This window comes from Pseudorca crassidens, chromosome 10 (genome assembly GCF_039906515.1).
Source record: "Pseudorca crassidens isolate mPseCra1 chromosome 10, mPseCra1.hap1, whole genome shotgun sequence".
Taxonomy (NCBI): domain Eukaryota; kingdom Metazoa; phylum Chordata; class Mammalia; order Artiodactyla; family Delphinidae; genus Pseudorca; species Pseudorca crassidens.
In genome coordinates, this window is record NC_090305.1 from 41,103,242 (window position 1) to 41,123,040 (window position 19,799).

The 19,799-nt window shown below is 53.8% G+C and overlaps 3 protein-coding genes across 9 annotated transcripts; all 3 read left to right on the forward strand.

Moving 5' to 3' along the window:
• Positions 1–474: 474 nt before the first annotated feature.
• Positions 475–4,942, forward strand: DAXX (death domain associated protein). 3 transcript variants are annotated; one of them, XM_067753391.1, is made up of 8 exons: positions 475–630; positions 1,527–1,785; positions 1,940–2,771; positions 2,897–3,111; positions 3,271–3,502; positions 3,663–4,137; positions 4,297–4,507; positions 4,696–4,942. In XM_067753391.1, the coding sequence occupies exons 2-8, from the start codon at positions 1,579–1,581 to the stop codon at positions 4,753–4,755; spliced, it is 2,232 nt and encodes a 743-aa protein (XP_067609492.1). In that variant the 5' UTR covers positions 475–630; positions 1,527–1,578; the 3' UTR covers positions 4,756–4,942. The 3 variants fall into 3 exon arrangements, with proteins under 3 accessions (XP_067609492.1, XP_067609494.1, XP_067609493.1); XM_067753393.1 differs by having other exon boundaries at positions 477–630; positions 1,530–1,785; XM_067753392.1 differs by lacking the exon at positions 475–630 and having other exon boundaries at positions 676–1,785.
• Positions 4,943–5,269: 327 nt separating this feature from the next.
• On the forward strand, positions 5,270–8,933 carry ZBTB22 (zinc finger and BTB domain containing 22). Of its 2 annotated transcripts, none has more exons than XM_067753397.1 (2): positions 5,270–5,460; positions 6,348–8,933. In XM_067753397.1, the coding sequence occupies exons 1-2, from the start codon at positions 5,308–5,310 to the stop codon at positions 8,325–8,327; spliced, it is 2,133 nt and encodes a 710-aa protein (XP_067609498.1). In that variant the 5' UTR covers positions 5,270–5,307; the 3' UTR covers positions 8,328–8,933. The 2 variants fall into 2 exon arrangements, with proteins under 2 accessions (XP_067609498.1, XP_067609499.1); XM_067753398.1 differs by lacking the exon at positions 5,270–5,460 and adding an exon at positions 5,585–5,684.
• A 145-nt stretch (positions 8,934–9,078) lies between these two features.
• TAPBP (TAP binding protein) lies at positions 9,079–19,788 on the forward strand. 4 transcript variants are annotated; one of them, XM_067753401.1, is made up of 8 exons: positions 9,079–9,344; positions 9,477–9,647; positions 9,877–10,137; positions 16,489–16,887; positions 17,289–17,630; positions 17,721–17,816; positions 17,944–17,981; positions 18,673–18,835. In XM_067753401.1, exons 1-8 carry the CDS (start codon positions 9,308–9,310, stop codon positions 18,682–18,684), a joined length of 1,356 nt encoding a protein of 451 aa, XP_067609502.1. In that variant the 5' UTR covers positions 9,079–9,307; the 3' UTR covers positions 18,685–18,835. The 4 variants fall into 4 exon arrangements, with proteins under 4 accessions (XP_067609502.1, XP_067609503.1, XP_067609501.1 ...); XM_067753402.1 differs by having other exon boundaries at positions 17,721–17,810; XM_067753400.1 differs by lacking the exon at positions 17,944–17,981 and having other exon boundaries at positions 17,721–17,810; positions 18,673–19,788.
• Positions 19,789–19,799: the final 11 nt, after the last annotated feature.

Consider the following 19,799-nt stretch of genomic DNA (forward strand, 5'->3'; position numbering starts at 1 on the left):
GCCAGAAGGCTTGTCAATAGCCCAGTGGATGGAAAAGGTTTTATTTCCCTCTTAAGAGATTCCCGCCCTTCCGTGCACCCTTGTGCAGCCTTGGAGGGCCGATTCCTCAGCTGCCCTGTTCCGTTCCCCCCTCCCCTGCTTGGACAGGTGGCTCAGTCCTCCCGGCACGCAACTCGCCGGCAGCTGGGCCAGGATGCGGGAAGTTTCTGATTGGCGGAGTGGCAGAAGCACCGGGTGAAAAGAGCTCCACTGGCGGCGCGCCCCAATCCGGGCGTAGCCAGTGCCGTACGGCAAAATGGCGTCCTCCAAGCATTTGGGACGCCCGGATGGGACAATTCCGTCCCCTGCAGGTCAGGGGGAAGGGAGCCGCAGACTATGTGGGCGGCATTAGAAGCCCTCGCGGGGCGGGTCCACCGTCACTTCCGGCCACCGGGGGCCGGGGGGGGGGGGGGGGGGGGGGCGGACTGGATTCCGTACGACAATATGGCCGCACCTAGGTGCCTGTAGCCGGAAACTCCGCGGCTTCCGGTCCGGAGTAGGGCCTGCGGTGGGAGGGGGAAGGAAGACGGAGGGAACCGTGCGAGGTTCTGAGATCAGCGGCGAGGGTCTTCTCGAGAGACTGTTTCTGAGGTGGGGGCCGGACGGTGCGGGGAGCGAAGGCGGGGGCGGGAATGTCGAGGGACAGGTACTGGGGGGTTCCGGGCGCTGAGTCTGAGGGGCAAGCTGTGGTACCTTCCTTCCTATCCCTGAAGGGGAGTGGGGCGGCCGGGGGCTGAACTGGGGGAGGGGTACTTGGCGGGAAGCTCATCTAGGGGAAGGACCGGACTCAGGGCTGGAATCTGAGTGGAAGCAGGAGAGCCCAGTGTGGGGCTCACTATCGGTTACAGGTCCCAGAAAGAGAATGGGGAAAATTAGGGTGGGGTGAGAGGGAGGGGGACTTGAGGTGAAATATCTCCAACCTAACGCCCCGGTTTGAGGAGAGCCATCAGAGGGTGGAATATGGAGATAATTTAAGTAGGAGAAAGGGGGATGGATTGTTGGGAGGGAACCTTCTTCGCCTCAGAGAGTCTCGGAGTTGGGGTGAACCTTCAGGATGGAGTGAGGGTGTGGATTTGATGTGTGTGAGAACGAAAGGGGAAAACACCTGAGGTGGTGCCAGCGGGGGTGTGGTATCTGTTCGAGGGGATGTCAAGGAAATCTGGAGTGCAATGTGAGAGGTCGTCCAGGGGTTGAGAGGAAGAATCAACTTGCCAACTATGAGAAATAGTGGGGAAATGCAACTGAAAGACCGGATATCGACGTGAGGGGTGGAGCTGGGGGTGGGACTTAAGGTTTTCTGATGGTTTGGGGCTCCCATAGTAAAGGGCCCGAAAAACATATGGTACTAATGGTTGCTGAAGATAGGCAGTGAGGACACTGTTGGGCATGGCTGGGTGTTTTGAAACCCAAGAAGACTGAAAAATGTGTGAGATGAAGGGATGGGGCTATGCTGGAGGGGCTCTGTCTGAGGCCCCATCCCCTTCCAGCAGGAATTACGAAATCCCCAACACTTCCTCCCTCCGGGGGATTTGATCCCCCATGGCCACCGCTAACAGCATCATCGTGCTGGATGATGATGATGAAGATGAAGCAGCTGCTCTGCCAGGGCCCTCCCACCCACCCCCCAATCCGGCCTCACCCAGGGCAGAAGCCCCTGGCTCCTCTCAGCCCCATGGGGCTGGAGGAAGCAGTAGTTCGGGCGGCAAGAAATGCTACAAGTTGGAGAATGAGAAGCTGTTTGAAGAGGTGAGCTTTAGGGGAGAAGATTCTCGTACCCCAGGGAGGGGGATGGCTGACTGGCTCTCCTGTCCTTTCTTCCCCACTAACCCCACCTCACCTTCTTTCTCTCAATCCCATCCCTTGTCTCTTTCCCCCTCCCTTTTTCTCCTGAACCTTCCAGTTCCTTGAACTGTGTAAGACGCAGACGGCGGACCACCCTGAGGTGGTCCCGTTCCTCTATAACCGGCAGCAGCGGGCCCACTCTCTGTTTTTGGCCTCGGCGGAGTTCTGCAACATCCTCTCTCGGGTCCTCTCTCGGGCCCAGAGCCGGCCAGCTAAGCTCTATGTCTACATTAATGAGCTCTGCACTGTTCTCAAGGCCCACTCAGCCAAGAAGAAGCTGAACCTGGCCCCTGCTGCCACCACCTCTAGTGAGCCCTCTGGGAATAACCCTCCCGCAGACCCCTCCTTGGACCCCACAAGTGCTGAGACCACTGCCTCTGAGGCCGCAAGGACCCATGGTTCCCGGCGGCAGATCCAGCGCTTGGAGCAGCTGCTGGCACTCTACGTGGCAGAGATCCGGCGGCTGCAGGAAAAGGAGTTGGATCTCTCAGAATTGGATGACCCAGACTCCACTTACCTGCAGGAGGCGAGGTTGAAGCGTAAGCTGATCCGCCTCTTTGGGCGGCTGTGTGAGCTGAAAGACTGCTCTTCACTGACAGGCCGGGTCATAGAGCAGCGCATCCCCTACCGTGGTACCCGCTACCCAGAGGTCAACAGGCGCATTGAGCGGCTCATCAACAAGCCAGGGCCTGATACCTTCCCTGACTATGGAGACGTACTGCGGGCTGTAGAGAAGGCAGCTGCTCGGCACAGCCTTGGCCTCCCCCGACAGCAGCTTCAGCTCATGGCTCAGGATGCCTTCCGAGATGTGGGCATCAGGTTACAGGAGCGTCGCCACCTTGATCTCATCTACAACTTTGGCTGTCACCTCACAGATGACTATAGGCCAGGTAGGCATTAGTGAGATGCTCCTTGGTAACCCTCATTCGTCAGGTGTGTGGTGGAGGGGGTGTCTCTCTAGTCCCTTCTTCTAGGGTTCTGGGTGAGTACACTGACTTTATATCTTCCCACATAGGCATTGATCCCGCACTGTCAGATCCTGCCCTGGCTCGGCGCCTGCGGGAGAACCGGAGCTTGGCTATGAGACGGCTGGATGAGGTCATCTCCAAGTATGCAATGATGCAAGACAAGAGCGAGGAGGGCGAGAGACAGAAGAGAAGAGCGCGGCTCCCCCAAGCCACCCCTTCCCACTCTGCAGACCCCTCCAAAGCCTCCTTGGATTCTGGTGAGGTATGGAAGGGAATACACCCTTCAGAGAGACCTTGTCCTTCCACTGCACTGGCCAGGAGGGAGTACGTGGTGACTGATCATGGCGTGTGCAGAAGGAATGCAAGAAGCAGCCCCTCTGGGGCAAGGGATTCCATAGAGAAACTCCTTTGTCCCCTGCAGGGCCCTAGTGGGATGGCATCCCAGGAGTGCCCTACCACCTCCAAGGCTGAGACCGATGATGAAGATGAGGAAAGTGATGAGGAGGAGGAGGAAGAGGAGGGAGAGGAAGATGAGGAGGAAGACGAGGAGGCCACAGATTCCGAAGAAGAGGAGGATCTGGAACAGATGCAGGAAGGTCAGGGGGACGATGAAGAGGAGGAGGAGGAGGAGGAGGAGGAGGACGAGGAAGCAGGTATGTCAAGGAAACAGTATTCTTGTCGGTTCCCTCTACTCTGTTGGGCATGAGCCCCGTTTGAGATCCTTCCCTTCTTCCTCTTACTCCTAGTGTCCTCTCAGCAGTTTTCTTTCCCCTAGTTCTTTTGCTACCCCTCCCCTCTTTTCTTCTTTTCCAGGGAAGGATGGAGATAAGAGCCCCATGTCCCCACTACAGATCTCCACTGAAAAGAACCTGGAACCTCGCAAAGGGATCAGCGGGTCGTTGGGGGAGCAGCAAAACAAAGGACTCACAGTGTCACCATCTTCACTGGCAGAAGAGCCCCCGGCCCCCTCCAGCGTAGTTGCTGAAAGCAGTGGAGAGCACCTCGAGGAGTTGCCCCTGGAGGAGGAGAGCCCTATGTCTCAGCTCTTTGAGCTAGAGATTGAAGCCTTGCCCCTGGATACTACTCCTTCCCCTGAGGAGAGGGACGTTTCCTCTTCCAGGAAGCAATCAGAAGACCCTCTCACCACTGTCTTGGAGAATGGAGCAGCCATGGTCACCTCCACTTCCTTCAACGGAGGCATCTCTCCTCACACCTGGGGAGATTCCAGTCCTCCCCACAAGAAATCTCGGAAGGAGAAGCAAACAGAAGCCGGGCCATTAGGAAAGAGGTAACAGCAATAAGGAGGAGAAAGAGGGAAGCCAAGGAGGGACTGCGGGGGCTTTCTGAGAGGAATACTGTGGAACGGAGTCTGCGAGGAGAAACTGGAGCTCCCCCTCCATCCTCAGTCTCCACATACCCTTCCACCCACATATGTTTCTGTCTCTAGCTATGTGGAAAGGCAAAGGGCAGTGCATGAGAAGACACATACTCTGCCCAGCCCGCCTTCCCCCTTGGCTTCCATGGCTCCAGTTGCCGATTCCTCCACAAGGGTGGATTCTCCTAGCCACGGCCTGGTGACCAGCTCCCTCTGTAGCCCATTTCCAGCCCGGTTGTTCGACACCCCACAATCACAACCCTCCAGACCTGGTACTTTTAAGGTAAGAGGGGGAGGCTGTGTTTCCTGACTTCATTCTCTTTCATTGTTCAGTTTGGGGTATTCTGTCTGCTGCACTCATCACCTCCTCTCTCTTCCCACCCCAGTTTTTGATCTCTGATAAGTCCTTCCCTTGGCTTCTCGTCCGCTGTGTTCCAGACCTCTCTGACTCTGTCTCTCACTCCCCTGCAGATGAGTGTGGCCACACAGTGCGATCCAGAGGAGATCATCGTGCTCTCAGACTCTGATTAACTGCCTCCCCCTCCTCCCTGCCTCCAAAATGTTTTGGGATAGTATTTGGAGGACGGTGGGAACCAGACGACTGAGGAAGGGATGGACTGAGCTAATCGCCTTTTGGTGGTTTCTTTAAAAAAAAAAAAAAAAAGCTTAAGTTTTACACAGAAACATTAATAAACAATAAAGTTCTTTTCTTATTCTATTCCTGTCTTTTCCTTGTCCTGCTCTCACCAGCTGGTGATTGGCATGAGCTGTTCTCTGGCTCAGGGTTAGCCGTTCCCCTGGGATAGCCCTGGATCTGCCCTTTCCAGCTGCCTTCAGCACGCCTCTCGCGGAGTTTTTCTCGCCCTCAGGCCTTCTCCTTGCTCTCTGCCAGGCGCTGAAAAAATGTACTTCAGCCTCCTGAACGCGCTTTACTTTCTCACTTCGAGCGGTAGCAGTAAAAAGGCCAATCACGGGCCGACTCAAGGTTATTTAGCCAATCCAGGCCCGGAGGTAGGGGGCGGGGTTTCAGGGGGACTGTCAGAAGCTGGGAGACCGGGGCGATTAGATCCCGCAAACCCGCTAATGGCCACAGCTCAGGGGCGGAGCCCAGGCAGCGACGGCCTAGACCCATCGCCAATGGGAAGAGGCAGGCTTACCGAATTAAAGGGGAATGAGAACTTCGGCCGAACCGAGTCCTGCGTCCTCAGCGGCGGAAAGAGACCTGGTACCCTTAAGGTGGAAGGAAGAAGCTGTTCTTTAAAGGAGAAGTGGCCGAGTCGGCCGAGTATTGCCCAGCGGGTCGGGCGGGGTTCCCGCCTGTGCCTTTAAAGCCTGAGGGGCGGGAGGCGGAGCGGAGGCGGAGGGCGGAGGGAGTCGGCGCAAGATGGCGGCGGGAGGGGCCCAGGCTGCGGCTCTGGCCGCCGAGTGAGGGGCGGGGGGGCCCGGGGGCGCGCGGCCCGGTAAGCGGGGACGCGCGGGGTTGGGGGGCGCCTTCCGGGTGGGAGAGGAGGTCGAAGTAGCGCTTGGGGCGGAGCAGAAGGGGGCGGGGTCCGATGTGGGCGGGGGTAGATAAGGGGCGGAGCCCAAAAGCCATGGGCGGGTCTTGAGGTGGGCGGGGCCTAAATGGGCGGGGTTGGGGATAACTGGGGGCAAGGTGCGTGGCCTGCGAGAGAGCCGTGGGGTGGGGGGGGCACGGCCTAAAGGGAAGTGGAGAGAGGGGTGGTTTTCAACACCAGAGCCAACCTGCCCCCCTCCCAAGAAAAGGGTACAAAACCCCAGAAAGGTAAATTTTGGAAAGTCAGGTTCTCAGGCAAATGGGAATTTCTGAGGGGAGGCACCCCACTCCCCAAGAGCACCTTATTTCTGTAACGTCCAAGGAAAGATCACTGGATTTGGAGTTAGGACACCTGCATTTGTGGGTGCTGCCACTTAATGGTGTAACCTTGGATAATCTCTTAATCTTTCTGAGCCTCAGTTTCCTCATCTGTCAAATGGAGTTGAAAGGAATACCTACCTTATAGTGTCACTGTGGGCAGTTACTCAGATAATGTGTGAACATGTTTTTAAACTGTAAAGGGCTGTGTCATTATGGGTTGTTATCATTCTTCTCTCTTTCTTTCCAGAGACCCCCCCGGCCGCCCTCCTCCTTCCCTTGTTCCTGTGGCTGGGGGGGTACCCCTTCCCTCCACACCATGGAGCCATCTCCCCTGTCTCCCAGCGGGGCAGCACTCCCCCTGCCTCTATCGCTGGCCCCACCACCACTGCCCCTGCCTGCAGCGGCAGTAGTGCACGTGTCCTTCCCCGAGGTGACCAGTGCCCTCTTGGAGTCTCTCAATCAGCAGCGGCTGCAGGGCCAGCTCTGTGATGTGTCCATCCGAGTGCAGGGACGGGAGTTCAGGGCTCATCGTGCTGTCCTGGCTGCCTCTTCCCCTTACTTCCACGACCAGGTCCTACTCAAGGGCATGACCTCCATCTCGCTGCCTAGCGTCATGGACCCAGGCGCCTTCGAGACTGTCTTGGCTTCAGCTTATACTGGTCGCCTCAGCATGGCCGCTGCTGACATTGTCAACTTCCTCACAGTGGGGTCTGTGCTCCAAATGTGGCACATCGTGGATAAGTGCACTGAACTCCTCCGAGAGGGCCGGGCCGCAGCCACCACCACCACCATCACCACTGCTGCAGCCACATCGGTCACTGTCCCTGGTGCTGGGGTCACCTCAGGGAGTGGGGGCACCGTGGCCCCTGCCACTGTGGGATCCGTACGCTTCCATGCCTCCAGCCGGGCCAGTGAGAATCAGTCCCCCAGCAGCAGCAACTATTTCAGCCCTCGGGAGTCCACTGATTTCTCATCTTCCTCCCAGGAGGCTTTTGCAGCTTCTGCAGTGGGCAGTAGGGAGCGTCAAGGAGGTGGCCCTGTATTCCCCGCCCCTGTGGTTGGCAGTGGGGGGGCTACCTCTGGGAAGCTGCTGCTGGAGGCAGATGAGCTGTGTGATGACGGTGGGGATGGGAGGGGTGCAGTGGTCCCTGGGGCTGGGCTCCGCCGGCCCACCTACGCACCCCCCAGCATTGTGCCGCAGAAACACTGGGTATATGTGAAACGGGGTGGAAACTGCCCAGCACCAGCGCCCCTCGTTCCCCAAGACCCAGACCTGGAAGAGGATGAGGAGGAGGAAGACTTGGTGTTGACCTGTGAAGATGATGAAGATGAAGAGCTGGGGGGTGGCTCCGGGGTGCCACCAGGGGGAGGATCTGAGGCTACCCTTAGCATAAGTGACGTCCGGACCCTGTCTGAGCCTCCAGACAAGGGAGAGGAGCAGGTCAATTTCTGTGAGTCCTCCAATGACTTTGGCCCCTATGAAGGTGGGGGTCCTGGGGCAGGGCTTGATGATTCAGGGGGACCAACCCCTTCCTCCTATGCTCCCTCCCATCCTTCGAGGCCCCTGCTTCCACTGGACATGCAAGGCAACCAGATCCTGGTCTTCCCATCCTCTTCATCCTCCTCCTCCTCCTCACAGGCTCCAGGCCAGCCACCAGGGAACCAAGCTGAACATGGGGCAGTGACCCTGGGGAGCACATCGGCAGGGGCCCTGGGCATGCCGGGTGGCACCGGCGGGACTCCTGGAGGGACAGGCAGTGGGGATGGAAATAAGATCTTTCTGTGCCACTGCGGAAAGGCCTTCTCCCACAAGAGCATGCGAGATCGCCATGTGAACATGCACCTCAACCTGCGGCCCTTTGATTGCCCCGTGTGCAACAAAAAGTTCAAGATGAAGCATCACCTGACAGAGCACATGAAGACACACACAGGCCTCAAGCCCTACGAGTGCGGCGTCTGCGCCAAGAAGTTCATGTGGCGAGACAGTTTCATGCGCCATCGGGGACATTGTGAGCGCCGGCACCGCCTAGGCGGCGGGGGCGGGGCCGGACCCGGACCCGGGGGGACCACCGGGCCAGCCTTGCAGCCCAAGAGAGAGTCCCCCGGCGGCGGGGGCAGCGGCGACGAGGCGAGTGGGGCCACGCCCCCGTCCAGTCGACGGGTCTGGTCCCCGCCCAGCGTCCACAAGGTGGAGATGGGCTTCAGTGGGGGCGGAGGAGCAAACTGAAGAGGCGAGCTACTGGGGGTAGCTTTCCGGGAAGAGGGATTAGGGATCACTAGCCAGGGGCGCTGTGGCCCGTAGGTGATCTCCCAACACACTTACTGTCTTCCTATCTCTATGGACTTGTATATATTCTGGAGAGGGAACCGCCTCGCACCATGGGCCACCCCTTTCTACTCCTCAGCCCCTCCTCCCTAAAGTATCACCGGAACTCAGCCCTTCCTTCCCTTCAGATGGGTACACTGAAGCCCCAGCTCCCGAGTAGGGTGCAAGTGGTGGGGGGGAGGGAGGGAGAGGGGACTTGTTGAGCATCCTGGAGTCGCTGGGTCGAGGGTCAGGTGGTTGTAGTCTGTACCTGAAGTCTGTGTTTGCGTAGTTGTGGGGACCAGGACTTTGAGCCCCACCCTTGTCCTAGAACATACCCTGCCCCCCAAAAGGATGTGCCCCTTATTTCTACCCTAATCCCTCTTCCTCCACCTTGGGGGTCCCCCACCTCCATTCTCACTGGGGAGTGGGGGAGTGGAGACAAGGAGTAAGTCGTAGGAGTACAAGGGTTTTATTTTAAATCTTATTTTTTTTAAACGGTGATTAAAATATTTATTGGTCATTTCATTTGCCTTCCCGACAACCCCTATGTGTTTGCTGGGGACCTGGCCCAGGTCGGGGAAGGTGGAGTAAGGGTTCTCAGGGAAGTGGATTCGGGGTTGGGGTGGACAGGAGGGGGTGCCTCTGGTGTGGGAAGGCTCCCGGACTCTGTGGTGCTGGGTGGTTCAGGAGGGCTGGGCGGGGCTGAGTTCCCCAGATCAGAACTGGAGAGGATGTTCCGGGATCCCTGCCCAGCCGGCGGAGGAAGCACCTGCCTCCCCCGAGCCCTCCCCTAGCCGGAGCGGAGATTTCCTCCGCCCCTCCTGCCGGCCTTTGGAGGAAAGTGAAAGTGAAAGTTAAAGGGGGAAAGCCGGCTTCGGAGCTGAGAAGATCGCGGCGCCATGAAGCCTCTGTCCCTGCTCCTCGCTGTGGCTCTGGGTGAGCGAACCCCGCGACTCTTAGCCTAGGGAAGCGGTGGGAGGTGACTGCCACCACGTCTGGGGGTGGGGTGGAGGAGGTCGGGTCACCTGACGTTGGGGCCGTCCCCTCACTCGCGCCCATACCCCCCAGGCACGGCGACCGTCGTCTCGGCGGGACCCGCAGTGATAGAGTGCTGGTTCGTGGAGGATGCGGGCGGGGGCCGGTTGTCCAAGAAACCCTCTGCACTGCTGCTGCGCCAGAGCTCGGAGAGCCCACCTCCCCGGCCGGACCTCGACCCAGAGCGCTACCTCAAAGTGCATGGTGAGTCATGCTGGACTCGCTCCCAACTCTGTCGCCTCCACCGAAACCCCCTGCTCTTTAGGTCTCACAGTGACCTCGGGCCTCAGTTTCCCCCTCTGTAAAATGAAACTGGATCACTTTTAAATCTCTCGCTACCGGGTAGTCTGTACCTTTAAAATTCCCTGGACGCTGCTCTCCCCTCCCCTTTCCTGGCGGAGATTCTACTGCAGCAACTTCTCTGTGCTCACAGACCCCGCGGGCACCCTCCTGGCCGCCTTCAGGCGATACCCGCGGGACGCCCCCGCGCCACGCTGCGAAATGAGCCACTACGTCCCGCTTCCTGCCTCGGCGATCTGGCTCAGCGGCTTGACCCCGGAGCAGAGCTGCCCGCGGGCCCTGGATGGGAGGTGGCTCATGGTCAGCATGTCCAGCCCGGTCCTCAGCCTCTCCAGCCTCCTTCGACCACAGTCCGAGCCTCAGCCGGAGCCTGCTCTCATCACCATGGCAACAGGTAGCTACCGAGGGGAAGTAGAGATAAACGGGTAGATTCTAAGGGTCCAGATCAGCCGTTAACTCGCTATGTGGACTTGAGCGAGTCATTTCCCTAGTCGGGTCTCAGTTTCTTTATTTATAAATCGAGGCAGTTCAGCTGAAGTTAAGATGTCTCTACCGGTTCTTCTAGTCCCAGCCTAGTTTAAACAAAAGTGCGGTTTGGGGCGGGGCTTTGGAGCCAGGCGGGGGTTCCTGACACCCGACCTTAAGAAACTCGCTAGGCGACAGAGTTGGGAGGGTCTCAGAAACAGGAACTTTTGCACCTTTCCTCCTAGATCTTGCTAGGCTCCCCCACATTTGCGGTTCACCCAGTTTAAAAAAACAGCCTTCGCGCCCCACCCGCGCCCACATCCGGCACTGCGGCAACCAGCAAAGCGCAGGCTCTTGAGCTCTAGCGCGTCGACCTCCCTTGACAGACCCTTCCCTATGGCGCGTGATGATGCCCTGACTCTGTGGTCACCGAATGGTGGGCTTGAGTGCGTGGAAGGGAAGCGGCAGATCTAATGCTTCCCGCTGCAAGGGCCACTTACTGCATTGTGTGACGCAGTTTGAGGCCCAGGGGTCGGGCACCTTGCTGGGCTGGGGCGCAGGGAGGGAGTGGGCCGATAAAGCAAGAATGGGGAAGATATGACCGGGATTTGGGATTTCTCGGAGGTCTTCTCGAGAGGGTAGGTAGGATATTAACAGAGTCCTCGGCTTCCTTCAGTCTTGTGCGATTTTATGGAAACAATACAGCCTGACCGGCTGGTCAACCCCAGCCGAGCCCTACACCCTCCCTTCCCCAGTACCTTCTCCCTGCCACCCTCATCACTGAGAGAGAATCACCCACGGGGCTCAGCACCCACCCTGAAACCCTCACATCTGCCTACACCTCCATTCTTAGTCCCCAGACCTCGCTGTGGGCAGGGGCAGAGGCAAACTGCTCCTTGTGGGGACAGTAGCTCTCTCTAGTGGGTAGGAATATTTCCCAGGCTGTTGGCTTCACAAGGTGGGGTGAGAATGTCCTTTTCTCTCTGAATATGCTTTTCCAACTGTAAAATGTGGATGGTTATTTCCCATCTGCCTTCCCATTGTTGTAAAAATCAAGCGAGACACTTTGTTAATTTATTCACTGATTAAATATTTATTATCACCAAGAATAAATTAGGGCCCAGTAGTTCTCAGTCCAGGCTGCAAATAAGAATCCTTTTGGAGGTTATACTGAAATCTGAGTTTTATTCCAGATGAATTAAATCAGAACCTCTGGGTGGCCTTGGTTACTTTTAAGGGTCACAAAGGTGATCGGATGTAGAGTCTACTCTCAGGAAGGTTCCCATCAGATTTGTCTTGGGTAATTGTAGAGTAGAAAGTGACTTGGACCATAAAAGAAGTGCAGATAGGGAGCCATGGGCGTGTGCCCAGGAGAGAAAATTATTGCATCTCACCCACCACCAGGGGTGAAAACTAGTTGCTGTGTTCAGCCCTCCTTTTCAAGCATTCCTACTTGATTAGGGATTTAAGAATGTGAAAGTTGTTGTTTCAATGTAAAGTTAAAAATGAACTCTTTCCAGGGTCACAGATCATCAGTAATTTTGCTAGTATGCATTTATACTTCATTTCTTACCAAATTAGTTGTCAAATACTCTAAAATGTTTCTTGAGAAATATACTTTTGTAATATACTTGTGTGTATAGTATTTAATTCTCATCGTTCTTTTAAAATTGTTATAGAAAGTTTCAATGACACACTAAAGTAGAGAACAGTAAAATGAACCCCCCATATACCCATTATCTACTTGTATAGTTATTACATTTTACCAAATTGTTTTACCTATCCTCCCCCAAACTTCTGTTCTTTTTTGGAAGTATTTTTAAGTATATCCCATCGTATTATTTTACTCATAAGTACTTCAGTAAGCATCTCTATCATATAAGGACTTTAACAACCCCCCCACACACACAATAGCATTATCATACCTAACAAAACAAACAATAATTCCTTAGTATCATTTAACTCCTGGCTCATATTAAATTTCTCCCGATTGTCTCAATGATGTTATTTTACAGTCTGTTTGCTTCAGTCAGGATAAAAAAGAGGTCTATATATTCTATTTGGTTGTTGCAGCTGCTTGGGCTGCCAAAACAAAATATCATAAACCAGGGGGCTTAAACAACAGGAATTTATTTTCTCAGTTTTGGAGGCTAGAAGTCCAAGATCAAGTCCAAGATCAAGGTGCTAGCAGGGCTGTTGTCTGGTGAGAACTCTCCCCTTGTGGTTACAGATGGCTGCCTTCTGGCTGTGTCCCCACGTGGAGGGGAGAGAGAGAGCTGCGGTGTTTCTTCCTCTTCTTATAAGGGCACCAGCTCTATCAGGTTAGGGCCTACCTTTATGACCTCATTAACTTTATCACCTCCTCCTAGTCCCTATCTCCAAATACAGCCACATTGTGGGTTAAGGCTTCAACATTTGAATTGGGGGGGTTGGGGGAGGGAGAACCACAGACATTCAGTCTATAACAGTTTTGTCTCTCTTTTTTAAAAAATTTATTTATTTTTGGTTGCCTTGGGTCTTCGTTGCTGCATGCGGGCTTTCTCTAGTTGCAGTGAGTGGGGGCTACTCTTCATTGCGGTGTGCGGGCTTCTCGTTGCGGTGGCTTCTCTTGTGGAGCATGGGCTCTAGGCACGCGGGCTTCAGTAGTTGTGGCTCACGGTCTCTAGAGTGCAGGTTCAGTAGTTGTGGCACATGGGCTTAGTTGCTCCGTGGCATGTGGGATCTTCCTGGACCAGGGATCGAATCCTTGTCCCCTGAATTGACAGGCGAATTCTTAACCACTGCGCCACCAGGGAGGTCCCAGTTTTGTCTCTTAAGTCTCTTTTATTTGTAATTGCCCCACCCCTTTAAATGCTATTGATTTGTCATTTGTTCTGTAGAAGTTCCCACATTCTATATTTGGCCAATTGTTTCCTCATCCTGTCATTTCCTTTGTTCCTTTTCCCTCCATATTTCCTATAAATTGGTAGTTAGAACTAGAGGCTTGATTAGATTTGGGTTTAAATTTTTTCAGTTTTATATATATATATATATATATATATATATAGTACGCGGGCCTCTCACTGCTGTGGCCTCTCCCATTGCGGAGCACAGGCTCCGGACACGCAGGCTCAGTGGCCATGGCTCACGGGCCCAGCCCCTCCGTGGCATGTGGGATCTTCCCGGACCGGGGCACGAATCCATGTCCCCTGCATCGGCAGGTGGACTCTCAATCACTGCGCCACCAGGGAAGCCCCAGTAATATTTTATAATAGTTTTTACCATTCACTTTTTAACAGAAAAGCATAAGCCTATATAATACAAGCTGCAAAACAGGTAGAAATTTCCTTACCAACAGGTTCTGGCCCTGTTGTGTTTACATTTGTATTTTTACAGAGTCCAGGTTGTGGGATGCAGGTCTAAAATTGCTTCATAATCCCATATTAAAGAGCACTGTTAGCTTAAGGTTGAACTGTAAAACCTTTAGGTTTTGTTTATTAATCCTACAGATTGATTCTTACAGTTCAAAAATGTATTTTTGGATTTTAATAAACTAAATGAAATTGCTTACTTTTTTTTACTCTGTTGAACAAAAACAATCCCATGAAGTTCAGAGAAGTTTAACCTTATAGGCCTTAGAAGCTAGGATTGAAAATTACACAAAAAAAGGGGGGGCTTCCCCGGTGGCGCAGTGGTTGAGAGTCCGCCTGCCGATGCAGGGGACACGGGTTCGTGCCCCGGTCCGGGAGGATCCCACATGTGGAGTGGCTGGGCCGCTGAGCCTGCGCGTCCGGAGTCTGTGCTCCGCAATGGGAGAGGCCACAACAGTGAGAGGCCCGCATAACGCAAAAAAAAAAAAAAAAAAAAAAATAGGGAATTCCCTGTCAGTCTAGTGGTTAGGACTCTGCTCTTTCACTGTTGAGGGCCTGGGGTTCAATCTCTGGTTGGGGAGTTAAGATCCCGTAAGCCCCGTGGCATGGCCAAAAGAAGAAAAAAGAAAAAAATTACATAAAAATAACCACAGAGGCTTCCCTGGTGGCGCAGTGGTTGAGAGTCCGCCTGCCGATGCAGGGGACACGGGTTCATGCCCCGGTCCGGGAAGATCCCACATGCCGCGGAGCGGCTGGGCCCGTGAGCCATGGCCGCTGAGCCTGCGCGTCCGGAGCCTGTGCTCCGCAACGGGAGAGGCCACAGCAGTGAGAGGCCCGTGTACCGCAAAAGAAAAAAAAAATAAAAAAATAACCACAAGAGAAAAAAATTACTTCTACCTGGAAGACCCAGACATTTCTGGCAGTGGAACAGATCTGACGGACATGAAGTAGTTAGATGTTGGAGAAAATGGGGGAGGGACATTAGAAACCGAACGAACCAAAGCAAAGAAAAGCCCAGTGACTAGAGTTTCTGCTGGTCGCAAGAAAGGGATTCTATGTGGCTGGTTCTTAGGGTGCAAGAGAAGTCTGGAAAGATGGGCTGGATTACCAAGTACTGTGAAAGCTGGAGTTTATAAATGATAGTGAACCATCAGGAGTTTTGTGTGTGTGTGTGTGTGTGTGTGTGTGTGTGTGTGTGTGTGTGTGTGTGTGCCATTTTTCCAAAAGCCTGTTATTTTACTTGATTCCTACAAAAGGTGGCAAGGATTAGATCATTGGAGTAATGGGGAAAATAGAGATTAAGTCCTTTTCCCAAGATACCCAGCAAGTCCATCATGATGATGATGACAGTAATGAAAATAGTAACAGCTAAGCATTTTCTATATGCCAGCTCCTGTTCTAAGCACTTTATAGGCATAATCTTATTTATTCCTCTCAACAACCGTAAGAACTAGGTACTGATGTTATTCCCATGTCACAGATGAAGATATATGAGACACAGAGCAGTTAGGTAATTTGCCCAGGGACACACAACTTGTAAGAAGCAGGGCTAGGAATTGAACCCGGGCCATCTAGCTCCAGCGTGTGCCTTTAGTTGCTGGCTTCCTAGGTAGCTGGGATTTTTAAACAGGCAAGTGCCCAGATCAGATTTGTAGCCACGCTATTTGGTTTCAGTGTGGAGGATGAAATGAAAGGGAGAGAGATACTGATAGAGGATAGGGAGACCTGAGAGGAGGCTGTTGTAATTGTCCAAATGTATATTGATAAGAACTTGAGTAGGAAACATGTAAGATCTATTTGGGAGACAGAATTAGGGCCTGGTGGGGAGAGCACATAGCACATTATATTTGGCAATCTGTCTCCTACACAATTTGAAGGCAGGGGCTGCCTGTCTTGTTTACCACTCTCGTCAACCGTGAACATCCTAGGTGCTCAATAAATATTAGTTGAATGAATTAATTAGAAGAAGGAGTCTTAGGGACTCCAAATGCTTGCCTTTAGCGCCTGGGGGCTGGTGGTGATCATTGGTCAAGGCAGGTAAGATGGGCATTGGAGCCGAGTGGGGAAATGTTCTAGAGATGCTATTGAGTTGGGGCACGTTACATTTGTCTGGCAGATGGTTGGCTGTAATCACACCAAACGCTTTTGTAGTCATACTGTGTTCCAGGCACTGTTCTAAGCAGCTTTCATATATAGATGTCTTTGTTATCCAGAATCAGGAACTGCATATGTCTGAGTAGCAGGTGTTAAATGATTTAACCTTCACTACAACCTCATGGGATAGGTACTATCATCATTATTATCCCTATTCAGGAGATTCAGAAAGTGAAGAGTAAAGTAACTGTTCCAAGGCCATATAAATAGCTGCAGAGTGGGGATTAACCAGGGCAGCCAGGCTCCAGGCACTCAATCAGCATATACTGCCTCAGTAGATCACAGATGTCTGTGTTCAGGTCTAGTCTAGAGCCAGAACCTTCCAGAGTCAGTAAATACTCTGCATAGCACCATAGGGTTGACAGTCATGAATCATCACTTCTTCACCAGCAAACCAAGAAGGGCCTGGCTCTTCAAAGGTGGGCGTGGAGGCTGGTGGGCTGGTTCAGGTTGTGTCAGGGCACACTCAGATCCCGCTGACCCCAGAGCTGGTGCAGCACGGGCTGTGTGTTCCGAGCAGCCTTCAAGGGCTGTACCCACTCACTGCCTCTATTCACCGTGAGACCTCTCTGCTCACTCTGAGTCTCACTGGGTCCCGCCCAGTCCCAGGGCAAAGGGGATTTGCAGGGAGGGCTGGAAGATGGTGAGTGTCAGAAAGGAGGTGTCGTCAGAGGGGTGGGTAAATTAGAGTCGAGTCCCCCCCGTAACTCCATTTCTCTATTTTATTCTCTTTCTTCCTCTCCCCCTCCCCACCTTCCTCTCCTCATCTTCCTCAGCTGTGCTGACTGTCCTCACTCACACCCCCACCCCTCGCATCCGATTGGGACAAGATGCCCTGCTGGACCTGAGCTTCGCCTACTCGCCCCCCACCCCCAAGGCTGCTACCTCTCTGGCCCCAGGTCCCCCTCCCTTTGGGCTGGAATGGCGACGCCAGCACCTGGGTAAGGGGCACCTGATGCTGGCTGCAACTCCTGGGCTGAGTGGGCAAATGCCAGCTGCCCGAGAGGGGGCGGTGGCATTTGCTGCTTGGGATGATGATGAGCCCTTGGGGCCGTGGACCGGAAATGGGACCTTCTGGCTGCCTGCAGTGCAGCCCTTCCAGGAGGGCACCTATCTGGCTACTGTACACCTGCCATACCTACAAGGGCAGACCACCCTGGAGCTTGCCGTACAGAGTGAGTGAGGGGACAGGGGTCTCTGTGGGTAGAGGGTGATCACTGGGATTATGGGGACACCATGATGGGGGAAGGATGGTGGAGAAAAGGGTGCTGGGTGAGTAGAGGGAGACAGATTGGGGGTCCCTGAGAGTCAGGGGGGCAATGGTAGAGGGTCCCTGGGAATCTGAGCGGCTTTGGGATGAAGGTTCCCAAATCTGAGGGAGTAGGGGTCCCTGAGAATGGGGGCTTTGGCATGGAGATTCCTGTGAAACACCAATGGAGAGATGGCAGGTTCCCCATCCTGGGAGGAGAAAACCCGAACCCCTCAGTATTGGGGAAGCCAGAGGGCACACTGAGGGCCTCTGAGAGAGGACGGTGTAGATTGATTCCCTCATGCTGCTTTCTTACTCTCTCCCCAGAGCCCCCCAAGGTGACCCTGACACCAGCACCTCTTATATGGGCTGCCCCCAGGGAGGCACCCCCGGAGCTGCTCTGCCTCGTGTCCCACTTCTACCCCTCCGAGGGCCTGGAGGTGGAGTGGGAGCTCTGGGGTGGCCCAGAGGGTCGCTTTCAGAAGGCCGAGGGGCAGAGATGGCTCTCTGCCCTAAGCCATCACTCAGATGGCTCCGTGAGCCTCTCTGCACACCTGCAGCCACCCCCAGTCACCACCGGGCAGCATGGGGCACGCTATGCCTGTCGTGTCCACCACCCCAGCCTGCCCGCCTTGGGGCGCAGCGCCGAGGTAACCCTGCAGGTAGCTGGTAAGAGCCTGAAATATGGAGAAATGGGGAGGGGTGTGGGGAGAGGTGCCTGGGAATTTCAGACTCATTCTTGCTCCTTCTGCCTGCCAGGTCTCTCTGGGCCCTCTCTGGAGGATGGCGTAGGCCTCTTCCTGTCTGCCTTTCTCCTCCTTGGGCTCATCAACGTGCTGGGCTGGGCCGGTGAGTGTAAGTCCCACCCAGGCTGGGACCCTTGACTGGCAGACATTCTCTTCCTCCTCCCAGAAGAAGTCTGACACCCATCCCTCTGCCCTTCTACTGCCCCATCCCATCCCTTCTAAATTTCTCTCCACAGCTGCCTACCTGGGAACTTCCAAGGATTCAGTGGAAAAGGTAACAACACTCTACCTTCCTTTATTTTTCCCTTCTCATTTTATCCCCTCTGCCCAACTCCTCACCCAGGAGGGAGGCTGCTGGCTTGGTGGGCAGAACCCAGACTTGGAATTCACACAGACCTGCATTAAATCCTGCCATCTCAAACATGCTACACCTCAGTTTCCTTGGGTGTAGGGGGAAAAAAACTGCTTAGGCAGTGCTGTCCAATAGAATTATAATGCAAACCACATACGTAAATTTAAATATATAATCTAGGGACTGCTTTAAAAAGGTAAAGAGATATCTAATATATCCAAAATGTTATCGTGGCAACATGTCATCAGTATAAGAAATTATAGTGTTTTTTCCATTCTAAGTCCTCAAAAACAGGAGTTTATTTTAAACTGGCAGCACACCTGAATTTGGACTAGCCACATTTCAAATGCTCAACAGACACAAGTGGGTGGTGGCTACCCTTCTGGCCAGCAGAGCCTCAGAGGGCTCTTGGAATGATTAAAAGAGAAAGGGCATCTCCTCTGGAAGATGCAGGAGCAAAAGCACTTGGTACAGTGCCAGGCTTAAAACATAGAAAATGTTAGCCTCTATCATCTGCCATCCTCTGTGCCCATGATGTTCATTTGTCTCTGGATTGACCATGAGCACTTCACCCTGCCCCGAATTCCTCACCTCCTTTTTACTTCTCTTCCAGAAAACACAGTGAGGCCAACTCACCACCATCCTGGGGAAGCCACCATCATCTCTGGTCTGAGCCACTGTAGTAACTCCCCCAAATTGTATACCCTTGGTTCGTGCCCCCTCCAGTCTCTCTCCAGTGAGCAGCTGCTTTCTGAAAAGACAAAAGACATTCACCTTCTTAGGGCTCTAGAGCAGCAGTTATCAAAATTTTTGTTCTCAGGACCTCTTAAAAATTATCAAGGACCCTACAGAGCTTTTGCTTATGTGGGTTATAAACTATAGATATTTATTGTACTAGAACTTAAAACTGAGAACAATTTAATACACAGAAAGACACAAGCACACGTTCCATTAGCTGTGGGGACGATGTCAATACACGTCATGTAGCTTCAGGAAAACACTGTACGTTTTTTAGAGAATGAGAATGAAAAGGCAAATAACAGTTTGCGATTGTTATGAAAATAGCCCAAACTTCGCATACCCCCTGAAATAGTCTCAGGGACCTCTGGGACAGAAACGGGTGCTCGAGAGGCAAAATCCATTCTTCTTGTCCTGGCTTGTGTATCCCTGCGCTCCAGCCACTGCTTACCTCTTCAAGCCCGCCTCGTGCTCTCTCCGGCCCTCTTCTCAATGCTTATCACACCTACGGCTGATCCTTTTCTTCAATAGCCTCCCACCCTCCCTGGGTCCCAGAGCGCTGTTCCCTCTGCCTGGTCCATCCTCGCCCTTCCTGGGCTCCAGACCAGGTCAGCCTTGTCATTCCCTCAGATCGCCGCGTGTCCCTCTTGTGCGGTTCACCACGGTTGTATTTAAGTGATTGTGCGAGTCGTTGTTAAATGCTTGTTTCCCTGCCCGGACTGTCGTCTCCTCGAAGGCGAGGATGAGCCTGTCCGTCCCCTGGTGTATCCCCCGCGCCGGCACAGGGCCTGGCGCCCGCTGGAGGGCGCTCAATATAAGAAGTTAGTCTTTTTGCGTCCTAAGAATTCAAAAGCAGGTGTTGGATCAAATAACTATTGGAGGAAGGAAGCAGCGGCTCGGCTTAGGGACCTCCGAAGGTCAGGACGGTCGGCCAGACTGACGCGGGGAGCGGGTCTAATCGTATGGGAATAAACTTGTTCAGTGCTTCCAACGGGTGCCTTA